General features: G+C 29.8%; 1 protein-coding gene across 3 annotated transcripts in view; it reads right to left on the bottom strand.

The window, feature by feature from the left end:
* Positions 1-20,431, bottom strand: part of LOC107444681 (cell adhesion molecule Dscam1) — an 80,362-nt gene extending 59,931 nt beyond the window's left edge. Inside the window, exons 1-4 of one of the 3 annotated variants that reach the window (XM_087164844.1) lie at positions 20,221-20,431; positions 19,448-19,732; positions 13,135-13,254; positions 6,896-7,039 (exon numbers count right to left, since the gene is read on the bottom strand). In XM_087164844.1, coding sequence (XP_087020970.1) covers positions 6,896-7,039; positions 13,135-13,254; positions 19,448-19,732; positions 20,221-20,290 — 619 coding nt within the window. In that variant the 5' untranslated portion in view covers positions 20,291-20,431. Of the gene's footprint in view, positions 1-3,232; positions 3,353-5,103; positions 5,389-5,889; positions 6,089-6,895; positions 7,040-13,134; positions 13,255-19,447; positions 19,733-20,220 lie in introns of those variants that run through there. The other 2 variants (XM_087164843.1, XM_087164842.1) reach the window with 2 other exon arrangements.
* Positions 20,432-20,441: the final 10 nt, after the last annotated feature.

Raw genomic sequence — 20,441 nt, 5'->3', positions numbered from 1 at the left:
AAAATGCAACTTTAAGTGCAAAATGTACTCGTACAAACACAAAATTGATCAATTACAAACGTACTATTATAGAATATCATTAAATTTTGATATACATATGAAAATGAGCGAACTATATAAACTATTTTTTATAACTTTATGACCGTTGCTGAACAGTTAACCCAATTTTTGGGTATACGACTGCTAATGTTCAACTTCATAGCCTTGTAAATTTGAACCCAATCCAGAAGACAAGGGAACTCCGATATCAAGTATTGGGAGAAATTTGCCTTCGAGGAGGACTTTTTTTGATGGAACTAACCCGCATTTGCGTTACAGTGCGAGGAAAGCTACGAAAACCTCCCACGGTTAGCCTAATGGCAAAGGGACTCGTGATCCGTCTACAATTGAGGATGTTTTACGTCAGCACTCCTTGTTTCTTTAAATATACGAGATAATTGAAGTAAATTTTTCAAACAAATATGTCATGTTAAAGTTACAATGTGAATTATTAAAAACTTGTCACTTTTTAGCTTTTCTCTTTAAGTATATTACATCAACGTACGAATTTTTATGCATATTTAAAAAACTATTTTTTCAGTCTTACTTGTAAGTAAGGAAATAATCTTTTAGGGATAAAATTATATTCTTTGAATTAAAATGTCTAATTTGAGTTTTAGAAGATGGTGCTAATGACAAAGCAACATGAATATTCTTTTATTTCTGTTTTTATCACTCCAATGAAAGCAGTTTGAATTATAAATATACAGATATGGATATCTGCAGACAAGGATGTGTATCTTTACTACTCTGTGTCTTATCTGTAGACACAGCATGCATCTTTACGACACATCTGTAGACACAGATGTGTAGTAAAGATGCAGACTAAAAGTTAAAGTTTTACTTAAGAAACAATAAGGTAGTTAAAACGTTTCGCTTGCACTTAAATACGAATTTTTCACAAATCTAATATATAGTCATTATTTTCAGTTAATTAGTTGTAAATATCAATTTTTACGTCAATGAGAGCAAAATATAATCAAATATAAAAATTTATTTTGTAAATCGTAAGATTTCATTGACAAAAAATCCTAATTCCAAACTTGATTTTCTCATTCACAATTCCTGAATTTTTCATGGTATTATAAATTCCTCTTTATGCTTTTTTTTTAATAATCTATACTTAAGTACATTTTAAGTATCTTAAAGTATCTTTTTTAAATAATATCTTAAGTAATAGTTTAAGTACTGTTGAATAGTTAGTTATACGCTAAGCATTTATTCAGAATAAGTAACGCATTTTTATAGAAATAAAATAGTTACAAAGTCACAAAAATTCGAAGTTACAAAGTAATTATTTAGATTTAATTTTTTATAATTTCTGAAATGGCTGGAATACGGTGCTTAGGTGTCGTATAATGTCATACCAATTATTGGCGACAGAGATATACGATACTTTGTATAGATAATACGATACTTTGTGGTACATAAATACAAAGCAGCACATCACATGACGGAGATGGGTTTCCCACGACACGTATGGAAATAATTTTAACACTTGTGCTGGAGTCGTGGTGGCTCAGGGGATAAGGCGTTCGCTTTCCAAAGAGGTGAACCAGGTTTGAATCCCAGCAATGGATGGTAGATACGAATTCCGCATCCGGTTTGCGCCAACCAAAATGCTGACGTAAAATATCCTCAGTGGCAGACGGATCATGGGTTAGAGCAACACCTCCTAGAAGTAGGAAGGTCTCAGCGCGGATCAATTTAGTAGTCCGATGTGACGAAGCTAACTGCGCAGTAGATGAAAAATAAGAAAGATGTCATTACGTTCGGGGTACTAAGCTGCGCAGTGGTTGAAAATACGAAATATGTCATTACGTTTGGACTACTAAAGGATATTTATGGTAACCCGTGCTGAGGCCTGCTCTTTTCTAGGAGGTGTTGGTTAGAGTCCCCATTGTCGTCAAGTTAACCATGAGAGGTTTTCGTGGCTTCTTCCCGATGTAACGCAAATGAGGGTTAGTTCCATCAAAAAGTCCTCCAGGAAGCCAAATTTCTCCCAATACTTGATCCAGGAGGTTCCTTGTCTTCTGGATTGGGATTAAAATTTAAAGGACACGGAGTTGAACACTGGTAATCGTAAACCCCAAAAAATTGGGTAGGCTACTCAACGACGGTTATAAAATAAAACACTTCTGCTGCAGATTATGCTGAAAAGTCCCGAACTCTTACTTATGAAGGTTTGTGTAATTTAATGGCTGCCAGATAGTTTTTAAATTATTACTAAAATTCAATACGCAGAAAACTTTGACGATATCGATGTTAAAAACAGTTATAATTGAAATCAAAGTACTTTGTAAAACGGGGGGCAAAACAGCGTACAAAGTAGGCGTGGGAAAAGCAGCGTACAACAACAGTTGGATAAATTTTGGTTTTCAAGTGAAAATCGGTAAAAACAACTTTCCTGATATATAGTTTAAAATTAATTTAATAGTTAGAAGAGGAGTTGAAGAATTAGAATATTTAAAATTAGTTATGATTTTCATTCGGCCATTAAAGCTTATATATTGCACAAGATGATTTTAAAAAGAGACCAAGCTGGTCGCCAAAGGAGGGTAATAACAAAAACATTTTAACTATGTTTTAAAGCAGTTTGAGTTGTATGCAAGTACTTTATTTATGTCGCACTAGAGCTGCATAATGGGCTATTGGCGACGGTCAGGGAAACATCCGTGTGCGTGATCCGAAGACATGACATCGCAATTTTGATCCTCTGTAGAGGGGATAGCTCCCCTGCTGTGGTCGCCCAACGACCGGCTTGAAGTCGAGCATTTTACGGCAGAACAGTTCAACGAGGACCAACACCGCGCACGCACACTTAGTCCCTTCGTAGGATGATCAAAGTGGTCACCCACCAGCTTACTGACCATATCCAGTGATACTTCACTTCGATGTTCGACTGGAAAACCGTGTCTTTACGATCAGTTTGAGTTGTATGCTTAAGTATTAGGTATCGCATCAGTGTCAATTTCAGAGCAACTCTAGCGGCATCATTTATAGAGGCTTTTTGTAAATTTTGCAGGTTATTCTTTCTCGCGTAAATCAACTGCACAAAATTTTCTCACCAAAATATCCTTCGCAAATCAACCTTACGTGTGATTTCCATTATCAAAAAAAGTTATTAAAGAAAGTTATGGTGTAAATGAAGAGGTTTTTTTAATATGAGGATATGTGAGAGGTGGCCACATACCTTCTATTTTTGTCCATGTGTAGTGAGGTTGAGGAGATCCACTGGCAACACAAACTAAGTGAACCTCAGAGCCCTCAGTAACTTCAACATCGAATGGTTCTTTCAGGAAACGCAGGGGAGCTGCAGATAAATAATAAAAAACTTCATCTTATTAGAATTTGAGTAAAGTATGTATGATGAAAGAATACGTAAATCACCATTTTAAATTCTATGAGAACAATGTTTTTTTCTTTCGTTTGCTTTCTATATATCCAGAATGATGAAAAGTCATAATTAAAAACTTCATACTATGTTTTTTTACTCATGAAAATTTGCATACTAATATATATTTCGTTTGACATAAAAGCTTAGTTAATTTATTTTTTTGTTGAAATAAACTCAAATATGAGAGTTTCGCAGAAATTGCGTAAGTACAATTTCACTTATTGTTTCCATCAGTATTGCTCATTTTCTCTATTGAGAAAAATTTCAGGGTCAATTTATTAAAAAAAGTTAAATGAGGTGTTAGTTTTTAAATAAAGAGAAATGGTTGTGAATTTGCTGCTATCTGTAAAGAAAACGAATTTGAAACTATTTGGAAATCTTTCGTATCATTTTTGAAAACTCCATAATCATCTTTAAAAACAGTCCTTTACAAAGTTTTCGCAAAAGAAAAGAAAAACATCTCTCAGAAAGAGAACATAATGACATACTCCAACATCTACCACAAAGAGTATTTAAATTATATAAATCTGACTATATGTTGCACATTGAATACATAAATAACGCACCCGCATGCAAAGAGAAATTAAATTGACAAAGTCTGAAACATTTTTAAGGAATTAAAATTTTAAATATTTAATGCCAGAGGTAATAATTGCATGAATTTTTATATAAGAGTAAAATTTTAAATAACGTGTTACAAAACTAGAATATTTTGATTTCTAAAAATTGTGATCTAAAAAAAGTGACCAGAGTTAAATAATTATTATTTTATAGGTTTGGTTTTGGGTTTTTCGGAGGATTTCATTTTATTATTAAAATTTTAGGAAATGTAATACTTGATACACGGATTAAAAAATTTTATTAAATATTATTGAATGTCCAATATTATAATTACCTTAAACATGTGTATAAAAGTAGCAGTATTATTTCATATTTTAAATTGTTGGCTAAATTTTAAATATTCTCATATTTAATCGTCAATTAAGTTATAATTATACAACTAGTACAAAACTTCTATTTCATAAAAATCTCAAAATTTGGCATTTTTCAAAATATCTACTTTTTTCTTCAAAAATAAAGGAGCTCAGAAAAAACTTTCTCTGAAAAATATTTATACAGTTCCAAAACTGTTTTAATAAAAGCAGTACAATGTCTCTTAATGAAGCAAAGCAGATTTAAAATTATGCAGCTTGTCAAATATGAATTTTAATGATAGTTTATTATTATAGCAAGTTCTATATTGTAACTGTAACTCTGCCTTTTAATAATAAAAGAACCAAATACAACATAAAATCAAATGTATTTCAAACATCATGATGCAATTTTTATCTTATGAAATCCTTTTATCACTCTACCTGTACGTTCATTAAAAGATCACATTATGTCTTATAAGAAATCTACGAACAAAACATATGAGTAGGTAGGTATTTTATTTACGTCACACTAGAGCTGCACAATGAGCTATTGGCGACGGTTTGAGAAACATCCCCGAGGCAAGTGATGCTCGACTTCGGTGCTTTACTGAGAACAGTGTCCTCACTGCGAGACTAGTGTCAGTAGATTCGTTAAAGGTCATTTCAAACCGAATGCATTAAAACGAAACAAATATAAAAAGAAATAGTCAAAAAGTTACATAAAGATAATATATTGTACAAATAATGCAATACCTTCAACAACAAGAGTTGCTAAAGCAGTGTCATTTCCAAATGAGTTTTTAGCAATGCACGAATAATTTCCAGTATCATCCAAGCTGACTGGCTCTATGGTGAGAATGCTGGCATCATTCAAGCTTGAAATTTTAAAGTTGGAAAAATCAGAAATAATTTCTTTGTGATTTTTAAACCATGAAAACTTTATTGGAGTTGCACCACCGCTCAATAAACAGGCAACAGAAGCCTTACCTCCGACATAAATCATCGGAGCAAAATTCATAGGTATTAGTTTTGGAGGTTCTAAAATAAAAGAATGAAATAATTTTTTTTGTTGATAAAATTAAATATATTTCATTATATTCAAACATTCATTAAAATAACTATAATGTAATTTTATTAAGATACTCATAGATCTACTCTTTCAAATGGTATGACCTGTTATAATTTTCTAGACTTAAACATATACGTAAAATAATTAATAAATCATGTTAGATTTAATAAATTAGTTTAGCAAATTATCTATTTAAATACTAAAAATTCTAATATAGTAATATCATATCGCTACAGTTGTACTATCATTAGAGTTATACTATCATTCTCTTTCTAAGAAAGCACTCGATAAAATTACATTCCATAAAATGAACAATGCTACTTACAATAACTAGCAAAAAAACTCAAAAATCTCTTTTCTAAAGGAGATATTGCTTTTAAAATTGGCAAAGTGGTTGACATCTATTTTACTTATAAAATGAATTCGTTATGCATACAACATAAAAAGTAAATGTAGGCTTAAGTACTTACCTTTACAATTTGCTGCTCTGCAAGCGAGAACCAAGAAAAAACAAACACTGCACAAGTATTTTTGCTTCATCGTAAAAAATTATCTGTCTTATCACATTCAACTGTAGAAGTACTTCAAGAATTGCTACAGATATCCTAATTCAAGAATCTTTTGAATTAATACACCTTTGTTGAAATCAGAATGACTAGATGTGACAGCAAAACAGATAACTAGCGCCACATAACGGATAATAAATAAACTAAAGGATAAAATTATACCTATCAAAATATGTGAGTATAAAACAAGATAATTGGAGTAGCTTATGTTCAGCGTAATGAACTTTCCATGCTAAAAACTGTTCGCAGGTATGCATTAGCATTGAATTTTTAAAGAGCGCCTTTTTCGTATATGTTACCATATTTCATACTCTAAATAAAGTAATCAAACGGTGTAAAGAAACAAAATTAGCACTCATACAGTACTTATACATGCAAAATCAGTTATGAAAATAAGTGTACAACTGTTCAAAATAGTGCGCTGAGTTTTTTTTATTTTTATCATCAAATAGCGCAAAATATCGGCAATATAAATTAAAAACTTCCACAATCGATCAACAGGACGGAGAAAATACAATATTTTGAAGTACATAAAAGTTATTGAGAGGAGTTGAAGTACATAAAAGTTATTTTTAATAGTATTTTTTATAGTAAATTTTTATAAATTTAAATATACACAAATATTCATTTATGCCGAGATTATTATATACATATATAAAACATGTGTTGACATTTCAATATTGCATTAGAAGAGATAAATAGATCAGCTCTTGCACCCTATTTATGAAAATGAACGAAGAATGCATACAACAGCATTTGGAGAAGAAATGTTGAAAATATTCGTGTTCAGTATTTCCGCGAAAACTATACAAATTATTTAAAGAAAAGAATGTTTATTATATTATTTATGAATGTAAGAGAATATAAATAACATCTTTATTGATTTAAGGTCTTTCTCGCATCATCTTACCGTGGACAACAACTTTTACTGATTTTTCAAGAGGTTCACCGACGCCGTTTTGTACTCGGCAAGTATAAGTACCGGCATCACTTATTTTCGTCTCTCTAAAAACGAGATCACCATCTACAATCATCTTCTTCTCGTGATTATAATCTGGAAAAAAATGGTGTATTATGAATATCATTAATTAGAAGAAAAAAATAGAGTCAAACATAAACTTTTTTTTGTTAAATTCTCTAAGGTAAGTAGGTAGGTTTTCTCATTTACGTCACTCTAGAGCAGCATAATGGGCTATTGGCAACACCCCTAATAATGATCCGAAGACATGCCATCGCAATTTTAATCCTCTGTATGGCTTCCATGCTTTGGTAGTCCGGCGACCAGCCCGTGAAGTCGAGCACTTTGCGGAACAACAGTTTAACGAGGAAAATATACCGCGCACCCTTGGTACATACGCAGCCTGATGAAAGTGGCCATCCATTACTGACAACAGCCAGTGGTGCTTGACTTCGGTGCTTCTACTGTGAACCTTTTTTTTTCTCACTGTGGGACTGAATTCTCTAAGATAAATGAATTAATTTGGTCCCCTCGTATCTGTTATTTTCGGTGCCTTGGGATATTCATCCACTTTTAGATGCACCTGGATAATTTTGTTTTTAATTTTTTTCCGCACTTACGCTGTATAAAGCAATTACTTCAATTACTCTTATCTGGCGCAGTTTTTATTATTATTTTCTTAATTTTAAAGCAATAATTTCGTTATCAGTTTAAAATTGATTCAAACGCTTTGTTTAATTTATTCTTAATAATTAAGCTATAGCACTAGATCTAGTATATATTTCGGACATTTACCAAAGGTCTAGTCATACTAGGTCTGGTTAAGCGCCATTGCCCGGTATATCCTACACTGATGTTTTTTAAGGTCAAGTGCCATTGCCCGGTATACCCTACACTCATGTTTTTTTAAGGTCAAGTGCCACTGAACGGTATACATTTGCCCGGTATACCCTACACTGATGTTTTTTTAAAGTCAAGTGCCACTGCCCGGTATGCGAATTGCCAAAAAATACCGTAGATTGCAAAGGGTTAGCGAAAATTTCTATTGGCGTTAAAGGAGCGTTCTCGCAAATCGCCAAACAGCTGTGTGCTTATGTTTTTGTTTTGTTTTCGGTATCGCATAACATTCAACAAGTTAGATATGGGTGCGACATTTCAATTAAGCGGGTCTTCATTTGATTCTTCTGCATCAAATAAAATATAAAGCGTATTTTTTTGTTATAGCGGCGACATAATCGTTTGTATCTGTTGACTAAATTGTGTTTAATAGCGTTTTTCAAAAGGTCGTAATAGAACTAAGATAGAAAAATTACACATTATTACATATTCTATAGTTTCATAACTTTCATTAAATGTATTTCGAGTAGTGAAATTCTTTTCCTTCTCATCCACCAATTAGAATTAATAATTTCACAATGACCTTTAATCCTTATTAATGAAATGATTATTATAATAAAGTTTGTTTACTAAAAGATTAAAAAAAAAATTTTATTGTTTAGCAGAGACTTAGTTTCCAATTCTATATTCATTAATTGAACTTAATGGTTCTGTTCGATAACCATTTACAATTTTTTTTAAATATTATTTAATTTTCTGTTATTATGAAATTCTTTAAATATTTTTCGACGTAGAGATTATTTAGCAATAACGCGAAAAGCTGAAATTTATAAATGTATAATATTTATAAATGTTTAAGAGAATTTTTAGCAGCTATTTTGTACTAATTATTTTAATTGAAATGTTCATTTATACGCAGTTTTATAATAATAATCTTAAAATTCATTGAACAATTGAGTATTACATTTTAAAATGCAAGTATAATTTAATAATTATTTCATTTTATAACTGCAAAACGGTAGATAAGTAACTTCGTTGTAAAGTTTTACATGATACGAGAATATTATACGATTGCTTTATAATGAAAGAACAACAATTTAAGTTTTAAACTTTTTGTTGAAAAGAAAGAATTGAAAATTTCTCCTGTCATCGGTGTTAGCGATTAGAGAGTCTTTTATCGTATAAATATTAAGTCAGTATTGTTCCCTTTTAAATAAAAATGCATTTTGCTCCGGGAAAAAAAATTACTTGAATTTTGTCGATAGAAATTCCCTAATTATAGCAGCAAAAACTTTTAAATTTCTAATCAAACTTTCCTTCATTATAATTTTGTGTAAATAATAATTATTAATAATATAAATGACTATTGAAAGGAATTAATTGAGAATGTCCAATTTTAATGAATTAACTGTTTAAGCAATCAGATTAATACTTTTTTTCATAATTTACAAATGGATAAAAAGTTTTTACAGTTTAAAAGTGAAGAGAAAAAATATAGTTGAGATTAAATTTATGAAGTAAGCACAACCCGAAGGAGATTGAAGTAATGGCATTAAAATCGAAATTTCAAAAGAAAAAAAAAATCACGTTTTAGTGTACAGTGAGCAATAAACGAAAAATCTAAAACTAACTTTTGATCTAATGATCAGATGTTTACGTTCTAGGACTCAATCTTAATGGATCGAGAGGGTGAATTCAAATATGCCGCTTAATTATAGCAGACAATATATTTTAAGTTCGGAAATCAGACAATAAAACGAGCCTACTTTGAGAAATTTTTTTCCTGCGTATTCGGATTTTTGATCCCCAGTATATAGGGGTTGCCGCAATCTGAAAATATTATCCCAATAGTTTGGCCAGGAAAGCAATGCAATGTTAAGACCCTTAGTGTTAACTTTACTTTTTGCGCATTTCACCATATCTTGGGAACTTTCCAGTGAACTTTTAAGTGAATTGAAAAATTTTTGCACTCAATGTTTTAATGTTCATTTAATTCAGAATTTCCTTAATTCCCTACCACTATTGTAAGATATTTACTTTTCACCTAACTTGTAAAACTTAAAAGTTTAGAATTCTTTACAAAATCACTCAGGCGAAGTGATTGCGTTTTATTTAAATCTTATTTAGAAGGTATTTTTCTAAAAGTATTTCATTTAAAGTTTTTATCTAATTTTTGTTTCTTATTTTTCTATAGTTATTGAAAGTTAAGTTGATATATTTTAAGTTGAAATGAATGTCGCCCTGTTTTGATTAGTCCAAAAATTATTTCAAAGGAAACATAACTTAACATTAAACACTCAGGACTTACAATTATAAATCAAACAATCACTACAATTATTTATTAAAAAACACTCTTATGAACTGATAATAAATTGATCTAAGTCCTAAATGTGAGTACTATAATATATAATTTATTTAAACTCAGTATATACATCTGACCTCTGTTGTCGCCAATGGCTCAATTTTAAAATATAGTTTTTCTTTTACAAATTTTCGGATATTTTCATATGAAGGATAGTTTAAGAATTAAAAATTTTTGTTTAAAAAAGTTGTTACAAATTATAATTATTATTAATACTTGACAACAGGAAGTTTTTAATTAAAGGTTGAAAATTTTTTAATTATGTTATTTTTTAATTATGTTATTTTTTTTATTATGTTTTTAATTACCTAATTCATATAACAGTATTTAGGAATCTATAAATTTATGCTAGGTATGATCGTTGCAGAATAACCTGTACACAATATATGTAAATAAAATATATTTTTAAAATTGTGCATTTTCTATTATTTGCATTTATTATTCTTATACGGAAAGAGTATCAAGGTATCTATGACCTCCATAATAAATGAAGTATTTACGGACTTTTATATATATTAAGGAACTGAATCAATTTTTCACGAAGTTTAAGATCTCATCCCATTGAAAAAAAAGTTATTTAATAAATATTTTTTTACAATAAATGCTTCTAGTAATAAAACAAACGCGATATAGGTCATTGAAGAAAAATCCCTTCATTTGTGCATTTTTCCCTTCTTGAAATTATTTCACATATTTCTTTTTTCACTAGCAATTTTCCGATTACTTTAAAATTTTAAAAATATCGATTTTTTCATTTGCAAGAAATTTTTACTTTAAAGCGTGATAACAATTTTGAATACTCCAATTTTTTTTTCTTATAAATAATATGTCTTTGTTAATTTCTAAAAAAAATGTTCATAAAAAAGTTTACATTATTTTTTTATCAAGATTGATTTAACAGAGAAAATCACTAAATTAAAACAGGTTATGTTTTCTTACAATAAAAGTTAAATAGAAATAATTCTTCAAAATAGCGTTCCAATAAAACATGGTATTAAAATGTTACGTTATTTTTTGTGATTGGTTCATTAATAAATTATTTTTATTTCTTCACAAACACAATTCTTGTAAAAAAATTTAAAAAATTAAATCAGTTATATAAAAAAAACTGGATCGTTTTATGAAATATAAATTAGCGTCGTTTTATAAAATATAAATTAGCGTCGTTTTATAAAATATAAATTAGCGTCGTTTTATAAAATATAAATTATTGCGCTTAATAAAATATAAATACAGTTTATTTGTAACGTGATCCTAAGAATAAAAAGGTTATTTTCTTTTTTAATTCTCTACTAAAATGAATTAATGAGTTATTTTTATTCATCATGGCTAGTCGAGGAGGAGAAAAAAAATATCGAATTTCACTGTTTAGGTTAATGTAATTTCGTTCACCCACCACATTTAAGCGTAATCCATCGCCAATTCCACTTGCTATCGCCTAGTTTATAATCTACGGTATGTTTTGGAAATTCGCGCCCGTTATGCATTTGCCCGGTATATCCTACACTGATGTTTTTTAAGTTCAAGTGCCACTGCCCGGTATACCCTACACTGATGATTTATTTTAAAGTCAAGTGCCATTGCCCGGTATATATTCGCCCGATACTCCAAATACTGATGTTTGTTCCAATCTATCGTCAGTAAGTATTAAAATATTGAATAAATGTAATTATATCCACGAATAAATTAATATCAAATCGGATGTCATAAATATTTCGGACATTCACCAAAACGACTAATTTGATTGTCAACATTCACCGGTAAAAGTCAACAACCACCGATTTCGGTCATTCACAGTAACATGCACATCATTTACATAATAACCTCATCAGGACGATTATTTCATACTTTGCCTAAATAGCATCCAGCATTTCAAAAAATAAAAATAATTGGTTTTGTTGGCGATGATCTCGTAAGGCGATAAAGAATCATGCATAGTACAAGTAAAGAAGATATTAACCTCTATTAAACTAAAAATGGATGAATACCCCAAGGAACCGTTATTTTCTGTTCTGTGTTATTTAAAAAAAGTCTTACCGGAACTCGAAAATAAAGTCTTTTATATGTTAATCTCAACAGTGGTTAATTGTCTCGGATCTAATCTGCATGTTTGCTTCACACCATTTTCGCGAATTCTTGAGATTTCCTTTATGTCAAGATTTTCAAGTCTTATCATATCAATAAATTATTCTGATAATCAAATGCTTTGATTCCATCTCTACATTTTTCCTGCATAATTTCAAGTTTAGAAGTTTTAGCACAAAAAAACATAACATAAGGTTGAAATCCCAAAACAGCGAAAAAACAACAGCTTGAATTTCTAAGATAAGAGTCCGCGCCTCTGCTACTATGTTTCTGTTCTGTTTTTATCTCATCCCTACCAGTGATATGCTTACAAGGCTTTCTTCACCACGTAAATCAACTTATTGCCACAATTATCTTGCCACAAATTCTTGCACATGATCTTGGACAAAAATTTCTTTGCCACAGAAATTCCCACGAATTAATCCTATACAAATGTTTTTCGAGTTAAGCTTAAAATGAGAAAGTTACAGTATTTTATTTTTATTTTATAAGTCTAAATTAATTTTTATGATTATCATCCTTTCATAAGCCTTTCATAACCATCGCTGCACAGCGGACCCAATTTTTCAGGTTTGCGACTACCAATGTTCAAATCCGTATCCTTGTAGTTTTTAACCCAATCCAGAAGACAAGGGAACTTCTGGATCAAGTAATGAGAGACAGTTTGCCTTCGTGGAGGACTTTTTGTTGGAACTAACCAACATTTGCGTTACACGGAGAGGAAAACGGTTAGCCTGAAGGCAAGGGGACTCGAACCCATGATCCGTCTACCTATAAGGATATTTTACGTCAGCACTGGTCGGTGCGAGCCTGATACGGAATTTATATCTACCAGAAAGTTACAGTATATAAGTAATGGTATGTAGGTATATTATTAAACAATGCTATGTGAGAGGTGGCCACATACCTTCTATTTTTGTCCATGTGTAGTGAGGTTGAGGAGATCCACTGGCAACACAAACTAAGTGAGCCTCAGAGCCCTCAGTAACTTCAACATCGAAAGGCTCTTTTAACCAACGCAGGGGTGCTGAAAATGGAATTAAAAAAGAACACGAAAAGTCGCAAGTAAGCTTATTAAAACCAATACAAAATTTATGTTAATTATGTTAAGCAAAGCGATGTAAAAGCATAAAAACATGCCTTAGTTTTTAAATAAGCTAGCTAGAAAATTCTAGTCAATTTACATAATTGAAATTGCTACAAATTTTAAAGCAAAACTCACTTTTACTATCGAGGAAAATTTTTCAAGAAATTTACAAAGAAATAAATAAATAAATACATAAAAGAAAAATATAAATAAATAAAAGTTTAAAAGATAATAAAGGTGCTACCTTTTAAATAAAAGAAACTGCTCGCCAAAAAAATTTTCATTATTTGAAACAAAATATTAGTACAGTCCGCAAAAAAAAAAAAAAGATATCACCCTGAATAACTTTCGTTCTAATGATCGGATTTTCACGAACTAAGTGTCAATCTTAATGGTTCCGGGGGGTGACCTCAAGTATGCTAATTAATTAGTGTTAACTATTAATTAAGTTAAGAAATCAGACACAAAAACGTACTTTCTCTGAATAAACATATAATTTCTTTTGCATATTTGGATTCCTTATCTTCAAAATATACGGGGTAGCCGCAATCTGGGAAATGTGGTCCCCATAGTTTGGTCAGGAGAGCGATTCAAAATTTGGACCCCTTAATGCTAATTTCGTTTTTTACGTTTTCAGTCGTATTTTAAAAACTAATGAAGCAATTCAAAAAAAATTGCACCCACTCATAAAACTGATTTACCCAAAGATAATTTCCTGAAAAAAATAATTTTTAATAATTATTTATTATTTTTTATTATTTAATTAAAGTGAGGATGAAAAAATTTTGAATTATAAGGTAGGGATTTTTTTATACCATTTTAATCTACATATTTTTCAATTGAAAAATCTAAAGTTTCTATTGTTTTTATTTATTAGAAGATGACAAAAATTAAAATTAATTGTTTAAAAAGAAATAATTTGGCGACAATGAAGAAATGATTTAATGGGGCGATTAATATTAAAATGTGATAAACTTACGAGGAACTTGACTTAGCGCGAGTGGCGTAAAATTTCATTCATATTTTTTTCGCTAATAATCGTTTGCTAAACTTTTTATTTTTATTTTTTAAAACTATAAAATACGATGTTTCTTTTTTAGTCGTCTAAAATTCTATTTGAAATTTAGTAAAGAAATTTGAATAAAACATTTTAATTAACGAGTGTAGAGTTTTATAAAAGCATGCTTGTGATTGAATATGATTATACACCAGATTTTGCTTATTTAATGTGATTATTTTTTAGTTCTTTTTCTCAATAACTGATACAATTTCTATTATATACATACGTATGAATAGATTTGGAATAAAATCTATTATATATAATTCTCTTACGTGGCTCCCAAATTTTGGCTGTATTTCTTTTCCGCCGGTGGCAACGTTTGCTTTGTTTTGAAAACACCAAAGCATTCTGCCTTTTAATGATGTGTTTCTGATCTAATATATATAATTCTTTCACGTGGCTCCCAAATTTTGGCTGAAGTACTTTGTTCAACTAAATAAGATTCTTTTCACAACAGTTAAATATTTACTTTATTTTCTTCATTCATAGAGAAAACAGTCGGCAAAGAATTCTGTTAGGTTAAGAAACATTTCGCTAAAAAAATAATGAATTCTAAAAGAAATAAAAATAAACAACTTAAAAAATAAAAATGCTGTTGCCAGCCATAGAATTTTTTGAAAGTTAACTTAGCAACATAAATCAAAATGACATAGAAGCGCAACTAGATCAAAATTATGATACCTGAGCGCTTGACGTAACAAATCCTTCAATTCTAAAAGTGTTGTATCGCCAAATGACCAAATTAACAATTGTGTTCTTAAAGAAATTCTATAAAAAAATTTTAATAAACAACCTACTTCTACAACTGCTTCTTGAAGAACTTGGCTCATTGATTAAAAATATTGTTTTAATTTTACAGTACTAACTTTACTTCTACTTTCATTATTGCTATGACCCTCTTTCATTACATTTTACAACTTCAAGCTAAATTTGAGGACTTTAAGTTGCTTTGTGGTTGAATACTGACATTTAGAAATGTGTACATAAAAAAAAATAATATTTAGAGGTTAAGAAATGCCTCAGAAAAATTTGAATTGTTGACATTGAACTTAACAGTGGAAACAATCGTTTTTGTGAAAAATTGAATTGTATTGTTGACATCAAAACTAAAAATATTGTGTTTCAACTTAACAATACTACCTTAATTTAAACTGTAGAATTGCCTCGGAGAAATTTGAATTGTTAGCAATGACTTAAACGAAAAGTTTTATTTTAACTAACAAATACTATATTATAATTTAACTTTTTCTATGACTATACTCATTTTCTTACTCTTTTCTTTGTTTTTTACACATTTTATTTTTTTGTGATAAAATAAAAAAAATTATAGTTGTTCTGCTTTTGAACACTGATGAAAACACAAAATGATGGGCTTCATCAACAATCAAAAATATATACATTTATTTTATAAATTCCATATTATTAAGGTGGCTCCCTTCAGAGAATTAAAAATACAAAATTATCTTCATCAAAGCCGATGCTTTACATCCGGCGTTCAGCGGCAGACTACTATTTCATATTTTTTTACAACACATGGCATTAGCTCTCTGGTGGGAAAGACTTTAAAACAAAACTTACAACAGTTACTTTTCTCAACAACTGAAATTTAGAATAGTGTGATTAAGAAAAGTATGTGAACTGTTTGCAATTTCAAATTAATATTGAAATGTACAGGCTTAGAATTTTCTACAGTGAAAAGTTTTCGGAACTTCAGTATTCAAAAAAGTATACAAAAACTAGACGTTAAGAACGTATCCAATGAGCGAGCAAAGCGAGCATTGGATTGCGAAGCAATCCGAAATGAGCTGTGAAAGCAGTTCCGGGGGTTGGTGAGCGCCAGCGAGCAGGGGGCGAAGCCTCCTAGTATTTATAAATTTCTTGAACATATCTTTTATAAATATTAATAAAAATACGTAGTCAATATTTTTAAGCATCTCTCATATCATTGCAAATTTCTCAACATCTTATATATCGTCTTAATCTTAAAAGTAATTTTTTAATCACCTGTCTGTGAATGACCGAATGTTTCCTGTCTGTGAATGTTACTGTGAATGACCGAAATCTGGAGAATGTCGACTTTCACCGGTGAATGTCAACAATCACATAGTCGCTTTGGTGATTGTCTGAAATATTTTTTACAACCGATTTGATATTAATTTATTCGCTGATATAATTACATTTATTCAATATTTTAATACTTACTGACGATAGATTAAAAGAAATATCATTGTAGGGTATACCGGGCAAATGCATACCAGGGAGTGGCACTTGACCTTAAAAAAACATCACTGTAGGATAAACCGGGCAAATGTATACCGGGCTGTGGCACTTAACTAGACCTAGTATATATTTAGGACATTTTACCAAAGGTCTAGTCATACTAGTTCTAGTTAATTGCCAATGCCCGGTATACATTTGCCTGGTATACCAGACACTGATGCTTTTTTAAGGTCAAGTGCCACTGCCCGGTATACATTTGCCCGGTATATCCTACACCGATAATTTGTTAAGGTTCAGTGCCATTGCCCGATATATATTAGCCTGATACTCCAAGCACTGATGTTTCTTCTAATCTATCGTCTGTTAGTATTAAAATATCGAATAAATGTAATTATATCCACGAATAAATTAATATCAAATCGGATGTAATAAATATTTCGGACATTCACCAAAGCGACTATGTGATTGTCAACAACCACCGATTTCGATCATTCATAGTAGCATGCACATCATTAATATAACGTAATGACCTCATCAGCATGTTTTTTTCATATTTTGCCTAAATAGCATTTGTCATTCTATAGAATGCCTAGGCAAAGTATGTAATACCTCTCATATTTCATACTTTGCCTAAAAACATCCGGCATTGTATAGAATGCCGAGACATTCTATTCAATACCGGCGTTTCATACTTTGCCGGTAACATATATAAGAAAACAAAAATAATTATAGTAGCAGTATTTGGTGGCAAATGTAACTGTAATCGTATTTGAAGAATATACTGTGCGACATATTTTGGTGAATTTGCGAATGTAAGTTTCAGAATGCATCGAAAGATGAGGATGATATTTGGTAAGCATCTTTATCCAAAGAAAGCCTTGTAACCTAAATATCTAGCAAAATGAAGCGATTTTTTAAACAATGAATCTTACAATATGCAGCATATTATTTCAATATCTTATTCTTAAACATAACATATTTCAGCGTTTTTAAAATACCACTAAACATTCAGCAATTCCTTGAGTTATAGAAAAAAGAAATATCGTAAATTATAGAAAACCTTGTGAATGCGCATTAGAATTACTATACAATATACGTTTTATTTTTCAAGCTCATTTTTTTCTTCAAACTTTCTTGCCTAGAACACTCGATTAAAGCTGTAAAAATGATTATCCCTAAAATTTTGTATATAGCCATAATAAGTTATGTTAATTTGATTTTGGTATGAAATCCTCGAATTTTTATAACAAAAACAACATAATCCAAATAATATCAGATAAAAAGTTCAGGTATTTAAATTCTAAAAACTTAGAAAATCATAAATAATTTATAAATCGATTCAAATTTTCTTTTCAAAGGAGATTAAAATAAAAAAAATTTGCTTTTTGGACAGAAATTAGCTTAAAAATAGTCTATATCCTAGAAACTTTGAGATATTTTCTATTAACTTTGAGATATTTCTATAAAACCTCTCCGAGCAATCACAGAGCATTATTTAAATTTTTTTTTTACAGTCAGAAATTGGTTACTTAGCAACCTAGTGAAATTAAGTCTTCTTTTGAATTAGTCAATGGGTTACCTTAAAATATTAATTTGCTTTGGCGACTTTTTCTGACGGTTTTCTGAACTATCGCCAAATATATAAACCTTTATTGTGACCCAATTTAAGACCCAATTTTTTCAAACTTTTGTCTACCCCCCCTAATTCAAGTGTCTGGATTCCAAATTTGTAAAAAAAAATGCATGTTTATTCAGAGAAAGTACGTTTTTGTGTCTGATTTCGTAACTTAATTAATAATTAGCACTAATTAATTAGCATATTTGAGGTCACCCCCCGAAACCATTAAGATTGACACTTAGTTCGTGGAAATCCGATCATTAGAACGAAAGTTATTCAGGGTGATATCTTTTTTTTTGTGGACTGTACACTGAATTTTGAAAGCTTTATAAGCATTATCTTTTTAAGCAGTGTTTGTAATGCTTGTGCAATAAAGGAAATAAACCCTGTTTTCATTGAAGCGAAACGTGATGCGCACTTACATTTAAGACAATTTATAAATCAAAGTAAGACATTAAATAATATTTCTGCAAATAAATTCATTATATCTGCATCACTTTTTCGAAATCGAAATTACAAATATATAAACATTCATTATTTAATCGTCAAGTAATAACCCTGTGCATCATTATCTAAAAACTGCAAATGAAACTTCTTAATTAATAATTAGCATTTCATTAAAATTTATTAAAAACACGCATTATATTAAGTTTACAGGATAAACATGTTAGCAATAATCTATAAAAAAAATACGATATTTCAAAGTATGCAATACTTTCGACGACTTTGCTGGCGATATTCAAAACTGGTATTTAATTACTAATTAAATTATTAATTTACTCACACTACAAAAATCACCCTCTGAGATCGTTTGGCTGAAATCTTATAAAACTAAATAACTCTTATTTTATTGCATTTACAACACGATAAAACTTATTAACTACAGATTAATGTTTATTTTTAAGTAGGAAATAAAACTTAAGTTAATAATAATTTAACTGAAAAATAAAGTTAAATATAAATTTTAGAAACCGCATCATGCTTCTTATTATAATAAATTCTAGATTTCAACCGCTGATTAGAAGAATAAAAAGCTAACGGATTTAGCAAATTAGGCATATGAATTTGTAAGCTTTATACACCTTACAGATCTTTTATAATCGTTTCCATAATTTCATTAAAAGAACACAATGTAAGGATTTTAAAATTTTTCAGTTTCTTTGCTCATAAAAATCAAGAATTAAATATTTTATATGTACTTAACTCAAGACTGCATGCTATAAATAATGTAATACCTTCGACAACCAGAGTTGCTGTAGCCGAATCATTTCCAAATGCGTTTCTAGCAAAGCACGAGTAATTTCCGGCATCATCTAAACTGACTGGCTCTATAGTGAGAATGCTGGCATCTTTCAGATTTGAAACTTCAATCTTGGAAGAATCGTGACTAACTTCTTTGTGATTTTTAAACCACGAAAACTTTATAGGAGTTGCACCTCCACTCATTAAACAGGCAACAGAAGCTTTGCCTCCCATATAAATCATTGGAGCAAAATACATTGGAGTTATTTTTGGTGATTCTAAAATAAACAAATCATAAAAAAATGAACAGGTATTTTTTTTCTTTGAGTAAATTTAAACACAAATTCTTTATATTTCACAAATGCATTAGATTTGAATTTAAAAAATCTATTAATGTAACTAAAGTCTATTCACATTGCTGATATATTTTTCTTTAAATGTATGCTTGGATTTTTTAAAAATCTATGCATAACATACTCAGCATAAAATAGTTAAGAAACAGTTTTAAATAAAAGAACATAAAATTCCGGAATTTTATCATAGTTATATCATAATACTGTTATTTACAATCCAATATTATAATCTATAAAATAAACAGTGCCTTTTACTTCAAAATGCTAATTATTGAATTAATTATAAAAATCACAAAAGCATCTACTTTTAAAAGAAGATATTTTTTTAAACATTTGTAAAACAGTTGACATTATATTTTGCTTATAAAATTAATTCTTTATGCATACAACATAAAGTAGGCTTAGGAACTTACCTTTACAGTTTGCTGCTCTGCAATCGAAAACCAAGAGAAAACAAATACTGTATAAATATTTCTGCTTCATAATAAGAGATCTGTCCTATCACATTCAAATGTTGAAGAACTTCAAGAATTGCCGTGATGCTATAGCTGTTATATTTACATCTTAATTCTAAAACAATTCGAATTAGTACACATTCGTAAAAATTAGAGATACTAGCGAAACAGATAGCTAG

This window comes from Parasteatoda tepidariorum, chromosome 5 (genome assembly GCF_982258835.1).
Source record: "Parasteatoda tepidariorum strain Cologne lab strain chromosome 5, Ptep-v5.0, whole genome shotgun sequence".
Taxonomy (NCBI): domain Eukaryota; kingdom Metazoa; phylum Arthropoda; class Arachnida; order Araneae; family Theridiidae; genus Parasteatoda; species Parasteatoda tepidariorum.
The sequence above is the reverse complement of the archived record's forward strand: the minus strand, read 5'-3'. Positions and strand labels throughout refer to the sequence as shown.